This window comes from Hetaerina americana, unplaced genomic scaffold, assembly GCF_022747635.1.
Source record: "Hetaerina americana unplaced genomic scaffold, ioHetAmer1.1.p SCAF_31, whole genome shotgun sequence".
NCBI classification, from domain to species: Eukaryota; Metazoa; Arthropoda; class Insecta; order Odonata; family Calopterygidae; genus Hetaerina; species Hetaerina americana.
The window spans coordinates 2,852,230-2,875,275 of NW_027286886.1; the positions used below are offsets into that span (position 1 = coordinate 2,852,230).

Consider the following 23,046-nt stretch of genomic DNA (forward strand, 5'->3'; position numbering starts at 1 on the left):
TATCCCTTGCATAACATGCAGCCAACTGCCGTACCTCTTGGAATACAAAACCTACGAGCTTTTCAGAATTCGCAGAACAGTGCATATTATAGAAAACTCTTTCGGAATAAAAGTACTGTTGACAACCTAAAATCACATCGAGGGCAAAGGTACTTGTTAAAAGCGAGAAACACGAAGCTCCCTCCACTCGCATTCCCGTAGGTCTGGTAATCTCACTCATCGTGACTACCGACCAAATGAATGAACCAGGGATCAACGACCTTTCCGTTACGTCATGCCTTGTGGGACTTAGACGTCATGCTTTGCGGGACAAGGTCAGCCGGCGATATGTTTTGGGAAATTCAAAACGTCCCGAGCGAAATTTTATATTAAAAAATTTATTCCCGAAAGGCACAAAATATCCGGCACAACAAGAATCTCAGAAAGGCACTAGTAATCCTTGAGTATGATATTAAAATACATTGCCAAAAAAAACTTAAATTTTTTGCATTTTCTTAGTTTAACTGAAAGAATCGTGCTGAGCAGAGAAATACAAGAATTAAGACTTAACGCGGAACTCGGGGTCAGATTACGATGTTTACTCGGAGTGACACTCATTTTGTTCTGCTCAATAGCCCTTCATTCCTTTTACATTTTAATTTTTTATAAAAGCCTTTAGAACCTTAATCTCACATTCTCTGTCCATAAGCAGAGATAAATTCCATACTTTAAGATCTGCAATGACAATTTTTCATTACAAGCTCAATAACAAACGCGAGCTGTGAGATTTTAATTTCTTAATAATAAGAAATAGTACATAACATTACATCCTTCATAAATTTGTTCCAGAAAATTTAGAAGTTTTCTTTTCAAATTTTATGTAAAAACTTCATCCCTTCTATCTGAGGTATGAGCGCTGCTGACCACTCCCATTTGACGAGTACTTGCTTCAGAATGTGCTGCCCAGTTTGCATATTATTAAAGAATTGAATCCTAACCAGTGCACTAAGAGTGTTCTTTTGTGCCGCCAAAACCAGCTAGATGTAATACAGATTCCTCTAATAGTGTGGATTCACCACATAGGCCAAAAACCATATTCCAAAGACAAATTTGCATAATTTTAGGTGTGATATGTTGGAATTGGAATATATCAATGACCAAATAATAATGCTTTTCCACCAGAAACAAAGTTAACTACCAACCAAGGTTTGATGTAATATATTATCTTCTCTCAACTCAGTATATGGGGTTTCTCTGAACTTTCATTATATATCTACTAAGAAAATTCATGCATGAAATGGGATGTAGTAGTCAGTGTAGATGGCTGACTGGAGGGCCTGGGTTTGATTCTCAGGGATGCCTCTAGGCACCATCAACCATATCATCCAAGTTGTGAAATTTTTTGGGTACTATATCTTCCTGAGAAACCGTAGATTAGGAAAAGGAACTCCCCCTACCCTGTTAATTTGTGAATTTCATGTCATATGACTAAGTCATAGTGTGAGGTCAGCTCCAGCCTCACCTAAAACCAAACTTTATATTGACAATGGTGGTTTCGGTTTTTGACATTAAATAGAAAGATACATTTATTACCATTATAGTGCCATAAATAAACAATTTCAGTGTTGGCAGATGTCTGAAAAACACTGTCAAACATGCTTTGCATCACACGATCAAATTGACAGGAAATTTTAAAAAGCAATGGAACTTCCTGCAAATCCTGCATTGTCATTCAAAATAAGAAATAAAAAATACCAAATTGTCATATTTAAAAAATGTAAATGGCCAGAATAGCTGCTATTCTGCAGCTGCTTTTTATACATCACTTATGAGAACTTTTGTCCTCTGAACAGAGAAGTTTCCACATTCAGTCAAAATTTGCCTTAAAACAATAAACTTGTGCCAGTTTGATATTCCAGTCCATTTAGATTTTAATAACACAAAATACTTGTACTCACTAATGAAAACATGACTACCAAAATTTTATACACAATTTTGACTCAATGCAATGGTATAGATAATAGTAATACAGCAATTCCATAATTAATATTTACTTCCGACCATGGTTTTGCCACTGTATGGTATCATCAGGTGATAATACTACACAGTGGCACATTAGTTGTGGAATTACTGTTTCTATTACCTATACTATATAGGTTTAGGAAAATGTGGAAAAAAGAGAAAGGATCATATGTGGGAAATGACTAATTAATAGCATTGAGGGAAGAATCTAGCCAGAAGACATGTCAGATGAGTGTTAGTTCCTATTCCAAAAAAGGTGAAGGCTACATCATGTGAGGACTACAGAAAATTAAGTTTAATTTTGCACACCACAAAACAAGGTTCTCAGGATCATCCATAAAAGAATGGAGAGCAGAGCAAACGATTACTTAGGAAATGATAATTTTTGGTTCAGGAAGGGGAGAGGCATGGGTGAAGCAATTGTATTAATGAGATCACTAATACAGGGGAACATAGAATGCAATATGGATGCATTTAACTGTTTTGTAGATTTTGAATAGGCATTTAATAGAGTAAACTGGGTAAAATTAAAGAAGGTATTACAGAAAATAGGAGTATATTGGAGGGATAGAGACTTATCCGCAATAGGTACATGTCTCAGACTGCTCGGGTATGAGTAATGGATTAAAACATTACATACGCATAGCGAGACTCTCCCTCATCTTACCCCCTCTCCTCTCCCTTACTCCCCTCTTGGAGCCAGATTTTTCACCTATATAAGGTGAAAAATGTTGATGCATAATAATAATTTTCAAATATAGGAATGTACATACAACATTTTTACGGATGTATTGGAAATGGTGACCATGATTGCCAGCCTGCTTACCTAAGAGCAGAGATCTTTTGTTTGGTCTTTGAGAATATTAAAAAATATATAGGGAAGCTGGAAGTTGATAAATTCAAACTCCCCTCGACAATTTCAAAACCTCTCAGAAGATCAAAAATGGCTGCACCACTGCCTGTGGCAGGTGGTTCATGCCCCTCCCATATCAAATTTGGAAGGGATACAGTGAATTACTCTACACCTAATGCAGAGCACTTCAATTCATGATTCTGTTATTTTAATTCAAATAATTAATTTAATGCATATCCCAATCTTTTCCTCTCATTTGCTCATTTTTCTCTCCCAATCAAGTCCTTGGTAAATTACTAATTTCAAATAGCCCAAAGGGTTTCATGGTATTACTATGGTTACAGTGAAAAATGCTGAAAATTTCATTTTATTCTTACTTCCTGGGAATATTTCTCAAAATCAAATTGCATTTCTTTTAATTCTCTTAAATTTATATGCATCACTCCAATCCATAAAGAGGTGATATTAGAGAACCAGAAAGCTAATGAGCCATATTGTATGAGTATTTCAATTTATGTAAAAATTATTTAATATCATACTTAAAACCATTTTTACCATAGTAGATGAACAATAAAGAAAATTATTCATTCATTAAAAGTAGGATCTAGCAATATTAGCTATAGGGGATTCAACCTCATTATCACTATTCCCCTTGCTCAGCACTCACGCTGCATGATGCTGCGATATCTGCACACATTGGAGGTTTTCCCCATGTATTCATTTCAAGCACCCTTTCACCAATTGAATATGAACAATAGGCAGAAACAGAGAGTTTAATTGAACGGGTAATTGTTAAATGAGAATCAATATTCCCCAAACTTTGACTCAAATCATACAGATATGCGTAAATACAGCAAGTCAGCAAATATAGGTCTTTTAATGTAATTTGTCATTGCAGATCCCTACCAATGTTCACTTTTCTGAGAATATTAATACAAGGAAACCATTTACCACTGAGCTATACCAGAAAGATTACAGGAATTTATACTTTTCACCCACCTGGTGCTAGCTGGCCTAAAGAACCTGAAAAAAATAGAAATTTCTTTAAAACTTGTTCCAATCTTTTGGCTACAGCCGGTGTTTTAGTGGGTGGATTATGATTTAGCAATGTATTTTATATCTGTAGTAAATCACTTTAAAATTCATATAATCCTAGTTTTAATTAATATTAACAGTAGAACTGTAGATATTTTCAATTACCTAAAGAGATGGATTGAGCCAAAAATAATTGGGAATTTTTGGGAATGAATATCAAAGGAAGGAACCCCCATTGCATGCTATTCTATACGAAATTACCAAATGGGATCTCAGTCTGTGAGATCCATCCCTATCTATATGATTAGCCAATGAATATTATAAAACAGTTCAGTCAACAGTTCAGATAGATAGAGGTCTTTACATGGGTGAAATTGAGACTAAAGATACAGAGAAGCCTAATCCAGAAATAAAACAAGAAATCAACTACAAATTTCAATATTTTAAACTTTGTTGCTGATTGCATCTGGGTAAAACATTCCTTATGATTGTTCTCCTTTTTTGCGGGACAAAAGCACTAGTGCAACTGTGTTGGTAAGGAAGGCCCCTTCGAGAAAGAAGGAATTTGGGCAAAATAATATGGCATGTCAGGGCTAAAAATATCTACTGTGTCTGATCTGTGACTATAAGAAAATATCTGTTCTGTGGATTGTACTTCAAGAGTACTAAATTTGAATAACCACTGTACAGTCACCAAAGCACAGCCACAATAGAGTTTGTATAGTACCTCAGAAGTATATTATGGCCTATTTACTTGATAATATTTATTCAATTTAAATAAATAAAATTTGCTTATTTATTTATCTGTCTATTAGGGATCTCATGATAGGAGATCCAATCATCAACATCATAGGAGATGAGCTAGTGATACACATTCAGAAAACTCTTTAAAATTTGAAATAAATCTCCAGATTTCCAAGTGTAATACCAATTAGTAAATACTAATTGAAAAGATACATTTGAACAGTATTAATTGGAAACACAAGATTGGAATAACATTAAGGTGTTTCTGGATAAACTAGTTCATGAAATATCAAAAATTATCCTGGAGTTCCCGTTTCAAGAATCAATTCCATTTTGCTGTCAAAAGTATTTCTGAAAGACATCTTATGTCTTTCAAAACAAAGAAATAAATATATTCTATTGTTTCAGGCTTCACTTCGTGGAAGTAATTGATATCCATTATTAAAATAGAAAGAAAGACTCGTACTTTTCCACAGATTTTATTATACGGTACAACGCGTTTCACCGACTTGCGGCATCATCAGGTACAAATTTGCAAAACAGACAGAGCAAGCATATATACCCTCAGGACAGAGTGGGGGCGGGGAGGGTTGGAAGGATTTGAGGGGGATGGGGGCTCGCAGGTGCGTTGATGGATTGTTTTGACCATTTCCAGGCTAATTTCTCGGAGAGGAGTGGGGAGGGGTATGGGAATAATTGCTCATTACAAAGTGTCGTGTTGGGGTTCACCAAGTGCCTTCTAATCTCTAATTGCTCGAGAGCGTCCATTTTTAATCCTTTTGGGAGTGTGTGTAATATCTCTGGGACAAAGTCACTGCTGTGGTTGAATTCTAGTAAATGCTTGGCGAAGAGAGAGTTGTTATTCTGATTTTTGTGACACCTAGCGTGTTCCTTGACTCGTAACTTGATATTCCTGCCGGTCTGACCGACATAAACGCTGTTGCAATCCTCGCATTTCAGTTTATAAATGCCTGATTTGAGAAGGCTATCCTGGGTGTCTTTTCCATTGGCTAGAAGTTTGGAGAGGGTTATGGGTGGGTAGAAGGCTGCTTTGAGTGAGGTGGGTAGGCAGTTGGAAATCCTATATGAAAGATCTCCCAGAAACGGGATCGAGCACCACTTAAAATCTTTAGATACTGCGGGCTGAGATACGAAAATGCTTTTTATGGCCATTGCTTTCAAATCCTTCCAACCCTCCCCGCCCCCACTCTGTCCTGAGGGTATATATGCTTGCTCTGTCTGTTTTGCAAATTTGTACCTGATGATGCCGCAAGTCGGTGAAACGCATTGTACCGTATAATAAAATCTGTGGAAAAGTACGAGTCTTTCTTTCTATTTTAATAATGGATAAAAGAAATAAATGTTGTCAAATGATTTTTTAAGCGTGATTGTAGTGTTGAAAATATGTAAAAACTTCATTGTGAGAAGTAGTGATAGGCTTCCTGCATTATTATGTTTTTTAAATAATTAGTTGATATCAAATAAAGGTGTAGACACTTGGTCAGCCAAAACTTGCATTTGGATTGATTTAACGCTGGTGAGATGCTACTGTTGAACTCCTTGAAAATTATCTGAGTCTGGAAAGCCTCATTACTCTTATGATTTAGCTGTCTCAGAACAAAATGGTTCTTCAGGAGAGGGTTTCCACACTTGAGAATGAAATAGAATCCTTATCTAATCAAAATCACTAATAATCTGGAACAGTTTTTCACTGAGGTAAACAACAGGCAACCTCAAGCATCAAATTATACTTCGTGCACATGAATATGACTCTCAAAAGTGTAAATGCAAACAAAAGTACTATACTTTTGTACAGAGGTAGTTCTACTGTAATACTGTGGTGTAAACCAAGCAAGCGCCAGTAGCTGTATACTTGTTGAAACAAGTTCCAGTTGTGGTTTTGCAGGTTTCCATAATATTGCATCATAGATATCTCCATTCTTTCAAGTTTTTACAACTGTTGACTTCTGTAGATAATAATTTTGCTGATATTCCATTCAGTATCTTCAAGTCCAACATTAAATACCTGGATTAAAAACCACCAAAACTTAAAAGAGACAATGTTTACCATTTCCACAGCACTTGCAAAAAGAGTTATCCATAAAGCAATTAATTAAAGAGCATTTAGGTCTCCAAAATTAGTTCTCCAAAAATAACCAAGCAGAGTAGCTAATAGATGTGATCGCCCATCGCTTGTTGATGATAACCCTGTTTGTATCTTAGATAGGTGGAGATCTACCTGAAGCCTAATACACATATTAAAATCTCTGACTTCAAGGAATTCTCTGTGCACAGAACAGGGCTGAGATCAGGAGGTGCCTCCATGCTCAGGGGCAAAGCAGCTGCCCATCTAAGCTGAACATATGTATGCTGGGAACCAGGCTGTCATTCTGAAGGTCCAAAATTGGCTGCAGGACAATATCTCTCTGTAAGCTCTATGCTATGGTCAACAACCCCATGCCGTTACCACTTCTGTCTTATGTCCTCTAACTCTGATTGCTGTGTATCATCATCAGACACTTTAATGCTAGGAGCTTGTCATTCTATGATGTACACACCCACAGGAAGAGTTGCCAGTTGAACAATTACCTCCTAACACATCCCCTAGTCTGACTGGACATTTGCTTCCCTTCCTTGGTCAGGCTCAGCCCATCCTACCCTAATCACACCCTTGCTTACCCCAGCCTTCTCCTTCTTATTGGTGGCAGGGCCTTAGATGTCTCACTTTTGGCCATCTTCTTTTCTTTTTTCCCTTTCAAGGTGTATGATGGTCCAAAATGAGACATACACCACAACTGACAACAAGAAAGTAGACTGGAAGAACTTCAATATGGCCATCACCAATGCCACAGGTGCAAATTATTGGTTACTGTTAGGATGATGAAGCCCTTGCAAGGCTGTATGCTGCACTCAAATCTACTATTTCCTCAATTCCCACCAAGAAATTTGATCCAGCCCAAGGATGTCATGTCCTTAGTTGAAAACAAAAGCTCACTCTACAGGCAATGCTTATGGACAGAGGACCCAGTGGTGAAGATGGAATGGAATCACCCAAGCAATCATCCAAAAATATGTGAATATCGAAAAAGAGAAATGCTGGGTGGCTACCAGTGCCTAGTTAGATAGCAAGGGTGACATGGAATTTTGATGACAGTTCTGCATACTCTTCAGACCGAGTAAAACCATCTGTACTTTACTTAAGCACCTTACAATATGCCCCTTGCTGACCCAAAGGAAAAAGCAGAAAAATTCAGACAAATGCTTGCCATCATTGACCATACTCAGGAGGACCCAGCCTTTGACAAGGGATAGTTGGCTGCATGCTTCACAAATATTGATCAACTTCCTTTCTCTCTCCACCCTCTACAAAAATCAAGGGAGCATGACGATGGCATCATGTCATTAATTTCTCATGAGGAAGTAATGAAGAGAAAGCCATCAGCATAAGGTCCTAGTGGTAATGCCATCATCAGCAGACATGTCCTGATGGTATTAGCATTCCATGAGCCTTTCCTTAATATATTCAATTCCCTTCTCTCTCTATGTTATTAACCAGGAACCTGGAAATCTATGAGTGTAGTGATACTTCCAAAGCACATAAAGGATTCAAGAAATTTAAAAAATTACCACCCTATTTGCCTTGTCAGTGCGCTCTGAGATTCAAGAGAATCAAAATGAGAATAATGACCTGGCACTCCAATACCAATTTAGTTTCCATACAGAAGGTTTATATATGGTGCCCCTGGTGCTGCTTACCACTACTGCAGCTGAGTGCATCCATAACAGGAAGTATGCAGCAGTCCTTGTTCCTGGACATCGAATGGGGAGTTTGGCAGTGTGTTGCATGATGGCCTCATTGGCAAACTCTCCCTTACATCAGGGATATTGTCCCTCCTTCTCCTTTCTATCTAATAGGCAAGACAAAAGACAAAATTGGCCGACATTTCTCCTCCTCCAGTCCCCTGTTTGCTAGTGTCCTCCATGGAAATGTTCTCTACCCCTACCCTTCACACTGCACTATTGGGATATGCCCACAGACAGGGACCCTGGCAAGAAAGACACTCTTACGACGATCAAACAGCACTTTGGATCCCAGCACTACAAGTAGAAAGAACAGTGAAACACTCAAAATGTGATCAAATGATCCAACTATATATATTAACTCACTAAATTAAAACCTGGCTCAGATGTACTAATAGTGGCACCTTCAAATAAAACCACCATCATAGTGTTCTCTGGCTCCAACAACAACCACCTGATTGCTCATCATCCTCTTCTCTCTCCCCATTGAGCCATTGAATCTGCGCATCCTTCTCCACCAAGTACCTTGGGGCTACCGTTCACAACCACCTCTCTTTCAGGAGTAATATGGGAGAAGTTTGATGAAGGTGTTGCTGTTGTAATCTCCTATGGGTTGTCTAGGCAAATGGCTATGGAGTGTCCATCGGGTGCTAACTGCTCCTTAAATGGCTTCTTATGGAGTATACCATGCTTGAGGTTCTCCCATTTTGAAAGAACATCAGTTTTTCACATCACTTGAACCTGCAGCAATTGTCTTCTCCAACTGGACACCCCTGGAGTGGAAATGTTTTCCTGACTTTATTTTGACCCTGCCCTCCACAGGCTCTGTAGACTTCACAGAGGTATGACATTCCGGCTGAAAGACATCAATGAGGAGTTGCTCAGCATCATTTTGGGTAGCATACCTGTATTTGGGCTACACCCTAGGTGGCCAAGCATCAAGCTCTGGTTGCCAGCCAGCTACTACCAATTATTATCCAGAGGTAACACTGCTCTCACACCACATTTAGTTTTATCTGCCACCTCCTGAGGTCCTTTGTCTGAGAGAAGGCCTCACAAATTGGGATGATACAGTGGCTAATATACTGGCTTCCCACCCAGAGGGCCCAGGTTTGGATCCTGGAAGATTTTTTTCAGCGGTATCCCGATCCCAATTTGAGGTGTTTTGTGGAGAGCACTTTGAGTGAGTAAGCCATCCGTCAGATGGGACATTAAACTGCAGACCCTTAACTTTTGTTAAGAGTAAGATAATGCCAATGCCAGGTTTCTCTCCACTCGTCAGCCTTTCTCATCCATCCCTAATGGTGCAAATTACCTCAGCTGCCGGTTGCCCCCTCTAGAAACTACTAATAGTTACAACTAGAAGGCCTCCTTTATTCCCCACTGCAATGGAGATGGAGGAATGAAATCATCCAATCCTATGATTCCAGTGATACCTTCCCAGTACTCAGGATAGTGTGACCAGTGTATTCTACAACTTAAAACACAGTAATATATAGACTTCTAAGGATAATGATCATATCATCCACTTTATGATTTACATATGTAGTTAAGCCAATCACTGTTACTCTTCTTGCCTCCTACCATCTGTGATTTCTGTGCATCCTACCACTTTCCCTTTACCTTATTCTCCTTTATCCCATACCACCTTTTCTTTCCATTCAACCTCAAAAATATTGTTCCTTCAATAGAAATTCTGGGTTGTTTTGATGTTTTTTTATAGCTTATGAACATACGTTTTGCGCGTACAGTGCAATTGAAAAATAATTTACCTTTACACTAAACTGGTATTCCCCTGGTATATTTCCACTACTGCCATCATTGTAGCACCTTTCTGTTCATTTTAGCCTGAAGAGGAATTTTCCCTATGATGGATTTTTATGTTTTAATATAGTTTATCAATTCCATGTTTAGTAGTGGGTCGCGGTAGTCCAGGGTTAGAGCGTTGGACTACTGACCGGAGGGCCTGGGTTAGATTCTCGGGCAGGCCTCTCTGGGTACCTGCAGCTCCACCCAAGCTATGTGATTTTTTGGGTCTTCCTGGGAAACCATTACCGACAGAGGGAAATGAGCTGGCCCCCTGATGTGTGAATTTCAAATGCCATGGAGCTTAGTACTGGGTGAACTCTACAATCATCTACCAAACCGACCTTCGGGTTGATTATTGTTTTTTATGGTTTAGCTAGTATATTTCAGCTGTTGAATAAAATACCTTTATAGAGAACTGTGGCCCTCGACTTTGATCTGAAAATGGTATTAGGTAAATAAGTGAAACTGTTGCCAGCCTAAACCGTTGCCTGTGGTTCAAGCCCTGAAGGCTTTGGATATCTACAAGTACCCAATGTTTTTACTGTCAATATGCATGTGTTCCAACTGGGAAGAAAGGATGCAAAATCCAAACTGCTTTAGGTGTGCTTGAGAGATTTCTTACAGGTAATTGAGGTTTTCAAGTCTGAGGATTTATTTATGAGAAATGGACTAAGGGTGAAAATGGAGAATGACCACATAACTGGAAAATTCAGGCACCTTCAGATTTTTCAAAGTGAACTGAATTCAAGAAAAGAAGTCAGTAGTATAAATCACTGCATTCACCACTTCAAAGGCCTAATATCACTGAATGAAAAATTGCATAAAAAATGACCAATAACAAAAAACTCCTAATGCAGGTATTAACAGAACACTACAAGTGTCTGCACTTGATATTCTCAACTTGCTACCATCTCTTTTTGATTTTGATGCAAAATTTTGCACTGAAAATTTGTAAAAAGACACTAAAAATGCACCAGCATTGGGTTTCATTCATGCAAAATTTGTAGAAAGAATTGGAATATACTACTGTGATAAAAAGGGGCTGGTTACTAGCTGTGAAAAATGATTTCATATTGCATAAAATTAAGAGCCTTCTAATAACTTTGGGGCAACTAACCATTGCCGTTACATTTTTATACACACAAGTTAAAGTAAACCTTTGATATCTTCCACATTGGTCACCAGTTGAATTGCACGAAATGAAATATAACGAATCAGATTAACTATTGTTCCAATATCAGGATTCTTCTTTTATAACCTTTGGTGACTAAAACCTTCCAATGTTAGTATGGAATGATAAATTTTTTACCTATCAGTCAGAGCTGAATATTCTGTGAGTGGAGGAAAACCCACTCAGGTAGGTAGGAATCGAACCTGTGACCTCTAGGTTGGTAGGCTAGGACATAACATAAGCCACCAGGCCAGAAATGAATAGTTGAACAATTACCAACTCAATTAACATGTTACGCATTTCACAAATCAAGTGTAATTCTTTTTTTCTTCCACATCCTCTAATGACATCTTCACATTAATCATTTTGCGTATAGCTTTTGTCTTTATGTCACCTTTATTTACCTTAGACCTAACCTGGTATTGAATTTTCAAGACTTTAGTTTTTACCTTATCATACAAGACAGTTGGATTTCCCAGTACTTCATCTGCTTTCTGTCACACATTCACTTCATTTCCTTTACCTGTGGCTCATAAGTATTGCTCATATAACATTTACTATTAGGCTGGTTGGGTCTACTGGGTTACTTGCTCTTCATGTGCAATCATCAAATTGCCCATTAAGACATTTCTCATTTACAGTGGTTTTGTATTTTTCTGGATTATTTGAAAATTATTATACCTTATTAATGACCCATTTTTTCTATCCTTTCAAAGTATTATTTGAGTTAAGCAGCCATACTAAGAATTACAGCCTACTCCAAAGAATTAAAATTCTTAGTTTTTATCCATATCTTCCCCCTTGTGAGACCCACTCTTCTGTAATTCTGCTGCACTACACCACTCTTCCTGTTTCTCTTGTTTTAAACAAAATTTTTCAAAAATATTTAGCTGTATGTCAAGTATGCTCTAATATACTTAATTTAATGTTTAGAGTAATTTTTATAGCTATATTTTGTAAAATCAGGAAATAAGAAGAACATATTTTTGATAATGGGCATGTTATTGCATCCCATAATAGCTTTATGAAAATTAGAACAATTTTCATTTATTTCTTGTGGATATTTTACACATACCTACTCGATTTCTTGCCTTTCCAATTGATCTGTACTGGTTTTAGAGTTATATCTCTTTCACTGAAACCATCAGGACAATGTTTTGCTCAGATTGGCATATTATCGGCAGCTATTGTGATTGAAAAACCTGTCCACTTAAAGACTGCTTGCACTTCTGTAATAACAGCTTTTGCTGATCCATCCAATGTGAAAAATAATCAAAAATGACAAAATATAATTTTCCTTCATAATACAAAATTTCCATTACTATTTTTACAAGCATTTTCCTCAGCACAAGAGTGAGTTGTTTTCTCTAGTTTTTAAGACATTAATTTTTCACAAAGACAGCATTGTTTGACATGCTGTTACTTGCTGATACATTTATAGCCACCAAAATTGTTTCCCCTTAGCAAAAGATAAAGCAATATAAGGGATATCTGACTCTTATACAGGAGTTTATCGCCAACAATTTGCACAAGGGGTGAGGAGGTAGCTAGAATAGCCATTGCTGAGTGGCCATGCACCTATTTCGCTAGTGCAAATTGCAATATTTGCATTCCTACATTAATTAAAACATAGAAATGGTAGGGTGCTGCTTTGTTTTTAAATATTGGCACACATTTTTGAATGTCACATTTTTTACAAATCATTGAATGCATTTTTATAATGAGAATTCCTGGCAGTGCATGGCTCCAAACAACACAGATTCTGATATATTATTTCATTCAAGCCATGCATGAATATGTTGGCCAAATAACACAGAAATGGCAGTAAAGAGGAATTTCAGATGACTGCCAACATAAAAAGATGATAAGAACCAGGTAATGCAGGAGGCAATACAAAAAGCTATGTGTAGGAAACATTACCTGTGACATGGAATCGAAAAATGATTAGAGGAAGAATTAAATCCTTGGTTATTAGATCACAGAAGATTGGGATTTTCATTTCCACAAAAATGACAAATCAGTAAGCAAGAGTGATTGCTACTTCATGATTTGCAGGATCAACATCATGGTGTTCCAGATTCATGAAGAGAAATGATTTTCATAAGGGGACTAGAACTATAGGTAATAGCACAAAAGATGCCAACAGATTATGAAGACAAGATTATCAAGTTGCATACATTTGCCATTAAGACAAGGAAAAGAGAAAATTTGGCCTTTCACAAAAAGGAAATATAGATGAGGTCCTACTAATGCCTGTGGTGTCCTTAAATAAAAATTAGATTCTAAAGGTGCAAAAAGTGTTGCTTTTAAAAATTGTGGACATAAGACAGCACATTTTGCAGTCATATTATCTTACTGTGTTGATGGAACGAAATTGCTACCACTTTGATTTTTGAAAGGAAAACCTTGCCCAAGGAAAAACTGCCTACGGGTATGTTTGTGCACATTCATCCTAAGGTCTGGACAGATGAAGTTGGAGATAGGCAATGCGTGGTCTGGGCTCCTGAAACCTGCCTTGCTGGTATGGAATCAGCTTTGGAATCATAGAACAGAAGCTGTGAAAAATAAAATCAACCAACAGAAAACTTATTTAGCTGTAACTCCAGATGGCCTAATGAGCCAGCTTTAACCTTAAGATGTTATAATTAATAAACTGTACAAAGGATTAAGGAAGGTGAAATGGAAGAGTTGGATGCAGTCCAAAGATTTTAAATTGACATCTTCAAGAAGGAGGAAGTGGCCTAGAAATTCACTTGTGCATGGGTCAAAATTTATGGAATACTGTGAAATGAGGGACAGTTGTAAAATTAAATAAGAAATGTAGAATTATAAACATAATTGATGGCACAGAGGATGATTTGTCATGCAAAGGATCAATTTCAGAAGATGGGATATCAAGTGAATCTTCATTTAACAGCAGAGAGGAATTTCTTGGTTTTGAGATTGGCAATGATAAGGCACCTAACCAAAATATTCCCTAGTTACATTTTCTTATGCATTAATAACTATAAAATTAATAAAATAAATCATTGTGGAATTTCATGAAAATTGTAGAAATTGTTTTCTCAAAAATGTGTATAAAAAAGGGGGTACGTCTTATATGCCGGTGTGTCCTATGAATCAGCAAATATGGTACTTCAGCACCATAAATAAGCTCACAAAATTTCTTTGCTGCAAAGCAAATACTTTACAACTCCTTTTTAAACTAACGATTTCTTTTCTAACTGACTGCGGTTATTTTCATAATCACTCAATGTTCTTGATGTATAAGCAACTATATTGAGCTCTTTTCTTTGATCAACTTTGATAACAAGACAGAACGTCATATCATATTGCTTGTTTTCTAGCAATTATTTTGTTAAGATCTGAAGGATACAGTATTAGCTTAAGTTTCTGGTTAGGTTTCTCAAAAATTTCAAATCAGTAGACATAAAGCTTGATATTCATCACATGCACTTGTGTAACATGTCTGCCATCATTGCAGTACAGCGCTTACTGTAATATTGGAGTACATGTACTTTTTAAGTAAAATGAAAATCGCAGTATATCATAGATAGTAAATAATTCATTATTTAATTTAAATTACTCTAAAGCCAGGCATTGGAGCCTGTTTCTATGGTTCTGTTCTAAATGCAATCTGTTATCATCCCAACTCCAATTGCTAATGGTACACATAAGTGCCAGCTGTTCATCAGTAGTAGAAAACATAAAATCTCTGATATATAAGTTAAAAAAAGAGAAAAGACTGCAAAAAAACATAAGTGTAAGATCTGATGGATAATTCATGGAAACAGTCATGGTTTAGATACGAGAAAGTAAGTTCATGGCTAAAAATGATATTACTTTTGTTCTGGAAGATTCAACAGTATCTGAGAATGAGGGCAAAAATGAGAGATGAAGCAAAAATATTATGAAAAGCGTATTGCGGTTGCTGTGACTCTATTTCTGAGAAATATGGGAAGTGCCAATCTGATACAGTTGATCAGCCATTATAAGTTATATTCCCCAGCAAGGATAATGTTTCTCTTTCTAAATTTGATCTAATAAAGGCTTAAGTGTCTTCTCAAGTTTGAGGATGATGAACATGTCAAAGAACTGAACTTAGAAAGAAAATATTTCCCTACAGAACTGTTGAACCAAATATTGCCCACCGGTTTTCTCCCATAAAACCTCAACAATAGCAATACATATAATGCCCGTTTTTAAGTTGGGAGATAAATATGATGCAAAGAATTTTAGTGAAATTTCTATTCAATGTCTTGTTGCAAAGCTTTCCAAAATGTTGTTCTTGATTGCATAAGACCATTGTTTAAAAATATATTTATTGATGGAAAAAATAGTTCCAACTTGGTGGATCATCAGCAACTAGCTCTCTCACTTTTCCAATGAAATTTTGGTTTCATTTGATGGCAGGCTATAAGTAAATGTATTTAAGCCAATTTTATATCCTCATTTGGTTAGAAGAAAAGATTAATATGAACCACGATCCTAAACAATGTATACATATATAATTCTTTTGGCAGTATATGTGTATAATTATTGCTTCAGTACTAATCACTATCCATCCACCTCATCTCAAACAGCCCTAAATATCTATATTTCCTCTCTCCACTTTATAATTTGCAATTCCCATTCTGAACATCGTGCTAACATCTTAAGTCCCTATTCCAGCTGGTTCATTCCCCTGCTTTCTTTTCTACTGCTAATAACTATTATAGAAGATTTTGAAGAATAATAACCTCAGAAGCCTCTCCAACTGCCTAACAGTCATTGCTCAGTGGGCCAAATTCCTTATTTGACAGGACTCATTTATAATATTCCTGTCCATCATCAGATTATGCAATAATCAATTAAGTGGTTTCCCTTTGCCATCCTCAATATTTTCTAATATAACACCATTGCTCAAAGGGCTGCCCCACTGGGGTCAAACCCTATGCAAACTACCCTCTGTCTGGCTTGTACCCTTTAACGTATCTCTCATGGGTGACTCTACTGGGAGCAGTTATAATGGCTCCTACCAGAACAGCTCTATGGGGCCATCAGAACACAAAAACCTTTCCCTATCAAGGTTGCAGTTCATGAGGAGGGCATAACCATAAAAAAAGTTATCAACCCAAAAGTGGATTTGGTAGGTGAGGGTAGAGTTCACCTAGTATTAAGCCTGATGGGATGTGAACTTCACACATCAGGATAGAGGGGCCAGTTCCTTTCCCCAAGCAGGAATTGGGTTGGTTTGGAGGCTAGCGTACTGGCTTCCCACCCAGAGGGCCTGGATTCAAATTCCGGGTGCGACAGATATTTTTCAGTGGTATCCCCATTCCTACTTGAAGTGTTTGGTCGAGAGCACTTTGAGTGAGTACACTGTCCGTCAGAGGGGACGTTATGCTGCGTCCTTGGCACCTTATGTTAAGAGTAGGCTAATGCTGATGCCTGGCTTCTGTCCACCTTTTCTCCTTTCCCATCCATCCCTGATGGTGTAAATGACCTAAGCTGTCAATTAATTGCATCCCATAAAAACTACTACTATTACTCCTTTTTCATAGCTACCTATGGTTTTCTACAAAATTCTAATGCCTCCAAAAAATCACACATCTTGTGTGAAGCTGAGGGTGCTAAGTCAAGTGCCTGGGAATCAAACTTGGGCTCTCTAGTCAGCAGTCCAATGTTCAACTTCTGAACTACCACGTTAAATCTTGTTTATCCTAGAACTATGACATTTCATCAGAGGTCCCACCAGACTCATTTTTAGGCTTTCTTGTTTAGTTAATTTATTCTTATTTAATGAAATTAATACAATTAAATCACATCTTCTAAATTGTTGCAATTGATATTTGTATTTTTGAGTTCCTAGAACTAACACACATTGAAGGGCACCTTTCATAGAGAACTTTGTATCACAAGTTATATTGAAAAAAGTTCATTGGTCAGAAATGTACTGGAAGCAAGTATGCTTCCTCCTGAACTTAATTTTTAATATGATTTTATTTATGATTATAAGCAATTACAAACTGATTTTAGAAAATTATATATGCAATGATTACAGATCATTATATTAGAGTTATCACATTATGTATTTAATTTATTTACAGATAAAAGATGGCATCTAATGATTACATATTATCATCTTGTTCTTGCAAATTAACCATTTATCTTAAGGAAAAAATAATTGCCTGTGACTTTTGGTCTCATTACGTTCATGCCAAATGCTCAAATCTGAATGATCTTTCATTAAAAGCACTAACTGAGGGCCAGCACATATTTTGGAAGTGTTTTTTCTGCTGAGTCCCCACCCCGATCTCTCAAGCTATCCAATGTGATGAACAATAATGAGTTTCTTAAGAGAGGGTTAACTAAATTAAGATCAATCAGGATTTCCAGCCTATTTAAACAGGCATAACTGCAGTTCAGTAGTCTGAAACCTCAGAAAATCCCATCTCCACCTTCACAACTCATTGTTTCTGATATCCCATCTAAAGCTTCTAGTGAACAATGAAACTGGTAATAATGATTTCACCATTGAAAATGATGACTTCACTTTTGTCAGATGTAAGCTTAGACATCCTCATTAAATTATGGGTTCCTCGGATTAGAAGTGATTTCTTCCAGGAGTGCCATGACATCTGAATGGAACTTCAATCCAAAGGTAACTAAGAAGACATAATGGTATCTTTAAAAGAACATGTCCTTGAAATTAAGGACTTGTCCCCTGACATTAAAGCATTATTAGTGTCTTGTGGCTTTTATGCATCCTTCCATGTAAGTGTAGATCAAGATCTTTGTGACAAATTATGTATTGTGATCTATGGGTCAAGGATGTTTATTTGAGAAAGTATTCTTTTCTGAGACTTCACCTAACAGCAGTAGTAGTAGTAGTTTTTAGGGGAGGCGACCGACAGCTGAGGTCATTTGCGCCATAGGTGATGGATAGGAGAGGATGAAGGGTGGAGAGAAACCCGGCGTCGGCATTAGCCTACTCTTTACGAAAGGCGCCAAGGGGTCCGCAGCTTAACGTCCCATCCGACGGACGGCGTACTCACTCAAAGTGCCCTCACCTCAAGTAGGGATCGAGATACCTCTGAAAAATATTCAACACCGCTGGGATTTGAACCCGCGCCCTCAGGGTGGGAAGCCAGTACGTTAGCCCCCGCACCATAACAGCATAGGTCAGATAGTGCAGTGTTTGAAAGTGCTTCATGTAGTCATTCAGTGTGTGTGAAATAAAATGCGAGAAATTGAAATTCATGAGAGTGAACATGAACAATGTGATTTGTGTAAGCCAGCACTGACTTGTTTCCAGAGAATTCATTCTTTTTTCCTACCCTGCTACATCTTAGCTGACTCTTTCTGCCATTCAGTGCATAAAAATCCTAGTATCTGAGAGTTTGCATCATTCCGCAATGAAATGCACTCACAACTTTCATAGCGAAGAAAAGATGTTTGAATCTAGAGTAACACATCTATCTGGATCTGTGTGTGGATGTGTCCTGAACTGTTTATCACTAACATTTATTTTCTCCTTATAGCAACTTTGAACTACTCATCATAAAATGGATCAACTGTTGGAAATTATATATTTTCTGTTCAAAATCCTCCAACATTACTAATCAGTGACTTGTAGTCTTCTAATGGATTTCCAAGTGCAGCATGATTTGCTTGATTTGTCAACTTCATCTTATATGTATGTTACCATTGCTGAACTAACAAGTTTGCTCTATCTCTACAACTCTCTTTAGACTAATATTGATTCAACTGAAGTAAAAACAGATGAAATTACGTCACATATCTCATAAGGATTTGCAGGTAGACTACAAAACTATGGAAAATAATTAATCAATCAAAACTTTACAAGAATGTACCATCTGATATCAGCCTAAGTATGCATGCTACTATTGCAGATGGTTTATATATGGCTTCTGCCTTAAATAAATTTTGTCTCCCTCATCAAGCAGCTGACAATTCTTGTTATAATTAAGATTCTATAACTTCAAAAACAAGTAATTCATTACTTTTATATCCCTGCACAGACCTAGAATTAAAGGAGATCATAAAAAAATTGGTAAAAAGTTCACCTGTGGCGTAGGTGGTGCACTAACCTGACATAAAAAAATCAACATGTGCAGGTAAGTTCCCTTTACTTTAGTAGACAAATAAATGATCATTACATAATTGTGTTCTGGATTAACTTTTTGTGGTCATTCCCTTTATTTCATTTGTATTGATTTCAATGTAAGATGATAAATGAGTAACTGCACAATATGTAGTATTATAGGCACTAAATTAATAAAGAGCTCTTCTTTTTTTCTAATATTTTTGTCTGGTTTAGCCTTGAATGACTGAGTTTGTGGTACTTTGCGATGAGGAAAAACTATACCTCCTGATTTTTGCCTAAAACCTATAGTACATTTATCAGGGAAATATCCAGAACCTTGGTATAATTCTGTTTTCCGAAATGAAATTGTTTACATTGAATTTTCCTATGCTAATACTGTGTACTTGCTTAAGCTTTAGCCTGAACAATTTTGCTGGATCAGCTCTATGAACAAGGTTTAATGCTCTCCATTCATGCCTACCCAACATATCCATTATATGATCCAAATAAATCCAAAGAATGAGTCACAAAATAAATGACTATTGCCAATGTAGTATAAAGGGTTGTATTATCAGGCACTATCAAATGGTGGCTATAATGACTCCCATAATGCAGGTGATTGTTCCATGAAACTTGGTTTATTGCCTTTGTTGTATAATGTCACCTTCCATTGATATTACAATATGCTACCAGAAATTAGTCAATGAAACAGTTACAGAAATTATTGAACACTTAAAGTTTTCCATGGAAGGTATAAAGTAATACAAGTAATGGTATTAACTGTTAAACACAATTTTATGGAAATTGAGTATCCAGGCTGAATTAGGAGTAGAAGGAATTAGAAATTTTCAAAGCTGATCAATGTAAATTACATTCTAACATTTTAAATGGATAAAAAGTGATGAAAGCGCATATACGACAGGGAAATATTGCGGACTCTGAAAAGATTTTTAGGAGTGATTTTTGGAAGCACTGCTTTATTCATAGTGTGGATCAATAGAATTCCTCTAAATCTCAAGGATGTGTCAAAAATTTACCACAGTGATCAACTTTTCAAGGAAGTTCGTTAAAATTCTGTAGTTTCAATTTTTTTTACTATATCACAACGAAATTCGCTGCTTGTCGCGGGATGAAGTATGCACACAATGAATTAACTAAAAAATTATATTTTTCTAACTAGTACATTATTTGGCCGATATTTTTGAATGGCTTGATAACATTAAGCATATTAAGTTACAATTTTCGAATTCGCAAAAGTTTAATCTCGACACCAAAATGGAAATAACAACTGTTTGCAAGGTAAAAACAATATATTTAGCATGCGAACATATTCCAACTATCAAAGGGACATTATTGATATGGCAAGCAAGACGTAAATGTAATCAATCAACCTAATAATTGATCCCCAACACACCATAGAAAGCATTAATGACGAATGTGAGCGGACTAAAATTATATTACTTCTCACTTCTTGGTCACAGTTTTAACCATTACTTCCCAATAAATAGTCAAAACACAATAAAGCGCATTGGAAAAATATCAATTTGCTCTTCAGTCTTGATGTTAATAATAGAACATAAATTAGTGCGGTAAGAGCCTGAGCCAGTTTGGTAGTTCATTTACATACACCGAAAGCCGGTTTTAAGATCTTTGTGCCACGGATTTAAATCAACATTTTCAAGTAAGCACGTCCATCGCATTTATTAAAATCTTTAGTTTCATTAACCTCCGACAATTTGTCAACCCTTACTAATGCTTGCAAATAAATGTTAATTTCATTATTTGCCTGTGCTCTACAAAATATGTACCGGGTTGCGCTCAGGAAAGATTGTAAAACAATTTGACAGTATCGGTACTAGTTTAATCAAGTATTATCGTAACATTGTTGGGCGGGAAACCAATTTCCAATTGTAATTTAATCAAGGCACGGCATGGAGCGACTCTTCCGATCATTTGAGATTATACTTCAAAGTTGTTCTCGTAAAGAGAATATCGAATAAGTGCGGAACTCACCGAATACAGTCAAAAAGCCGAAAACTAGGAATTTAAAGCGTCGGACGATGTCCATTTCGAAGTAGATTCTCTGAAAAACTGCTTGAGCCAACTCAACACGATTGTGGAACCAAATAAAATACAGCGATGACTGAAGTTACAACACGATTTCCATTGACCTATTAAGACTTTGAACTCTGGGTCATTATATCTTATCACCGGCAAATAAGTCCGGAATGGCTGCCGATTCATCAGTTATTCCCATAAGCAAATGTAACCCAAGATAAAAACAAGTAAAACTCACCATCGTTTTAGAATGGCAAGGTCTGATAATGCAATATAATATGAAAAAATCTTGATTTGAAGGAGAGCATTTTGGTTAGAAATCAGCCATTTGCATGGACGAATTGAATGTCACATCTTTTGGCAATAATGTATTAATTCCTATTCAATTCACATTAAAATGTGAAAAACTGAAAATAAGTGGAATCCTCACTTGTTCAAAGACATTGCTGAAAGCGCAGATGACACAAAAATTTCAAACAATTCAATCAATGACATCACCAGCTCTCAGAATGCCCTGATAAATGGCGCCTAAAAATAAATCCTGCAAAAACAAATATTCTTGCACTCTCCATATATCAATCCTAGCTTATGATTATCATATTTATAATCAGAAAATTCCAGCAGTTAAAACTAATAAAGATTTAGGCATCTTCTTTAACAGTTAACGTCACTTTTGTGATCATATCTAAAGCATTTCATGTAGAGCTGTCACTGGTGGGCCCAATGTATCAATACAGTGAAGTGTCAAATTTTCCAGCCCTACACACCTTTTTCTTTGCCTGCATTTCTACCTTCCTTAATGACTGCTCCCAAATTTGGGCAACAGTTCCTTCCACTTCTCTATACTGCTAGACCACCCATTGAATTTATTCCTCTTCCATTTCTTCTCTAGATTATATCAGGTCTTCTCTCAACATTTCCACCATACTGATTGCTGTGCCATGAATGATGTGAAGTTTTACTTAAAAAATTTTCAACGGTGATTATAGGTGATATGAACTTATTTCCCTTTCCCTCTTCGGGGGCCTTTGCATACAATGCAGTTGAATGTCCTCTTTCATTATGTAACCCCTCGCCTTTAAAGCACAAAACGCTTGTTTATATTTAGCCTTCCATCAGTCCGTAATGGAATGATGAAACAGCTACCTGACTTCGACCCATTCCAAACATCCAATGACGTCCACCCTTGTTGTGCTCTTACTCCTACCTAATTTTCCTTCAGACCACCTCCTCCTTCACCAATCATTTTGTCTCCCTCATGTATGCGAACTGAACATTTTTATGTGGTGATTTTAATTTTTTGTTGATTTGCATTGTTAAATTTGTTTTTTGTTATAGGTTTTTATTATTTTCACTTGTTTTTTCTTTGCTCTTTGTCCAATGTAATTGGTGTGATCCTGTTTTTGGACTAAATAAATAAATTCGCAAGAACAAGTTTATGGACAGATTGCCGCATGAAGCATTACAGACAATTATAAAAACTGA

General features: G+C 36.7%; 1 protein-coding gene across 2 annotated transcripts in view; it reads right to left on the reverse strand.

Annotated features, from left to right (window-relative positions):
• The window catches only part of Mtp (microsomal triacylglycerol transfer protein), a 58,989-nt gene extending 36,434 nt beyond the window's left edge, over window positions 1-22,555 (reverse strand). The window contains exons 1-2 of one of the 2 annotated variants that reach the window (XM_071589014.1): window positions 21,517-22,555; window positions 3,854-3,877 (exon numbers count right to left, since the gene is read on the reverse strand). In XM_071589014.1, coding sequence (XP_071445115.1) covers window positions 3,854-3,877; window positions 21,517-21,571 — 79 coding nt within the window. In that variant the 5' untranslated portion in view covers window positions 21,572-22,555. The remainder of the gene's footprint in view (window positions 1-3,853; window positions 3,878-21,516) is intronic. The other variant, XM_071589015.1, reaches the window with a different exon arrangement.
• Between the last annotated feature and the right edge of the window lie 491 nt (window positions 22,556-23,046).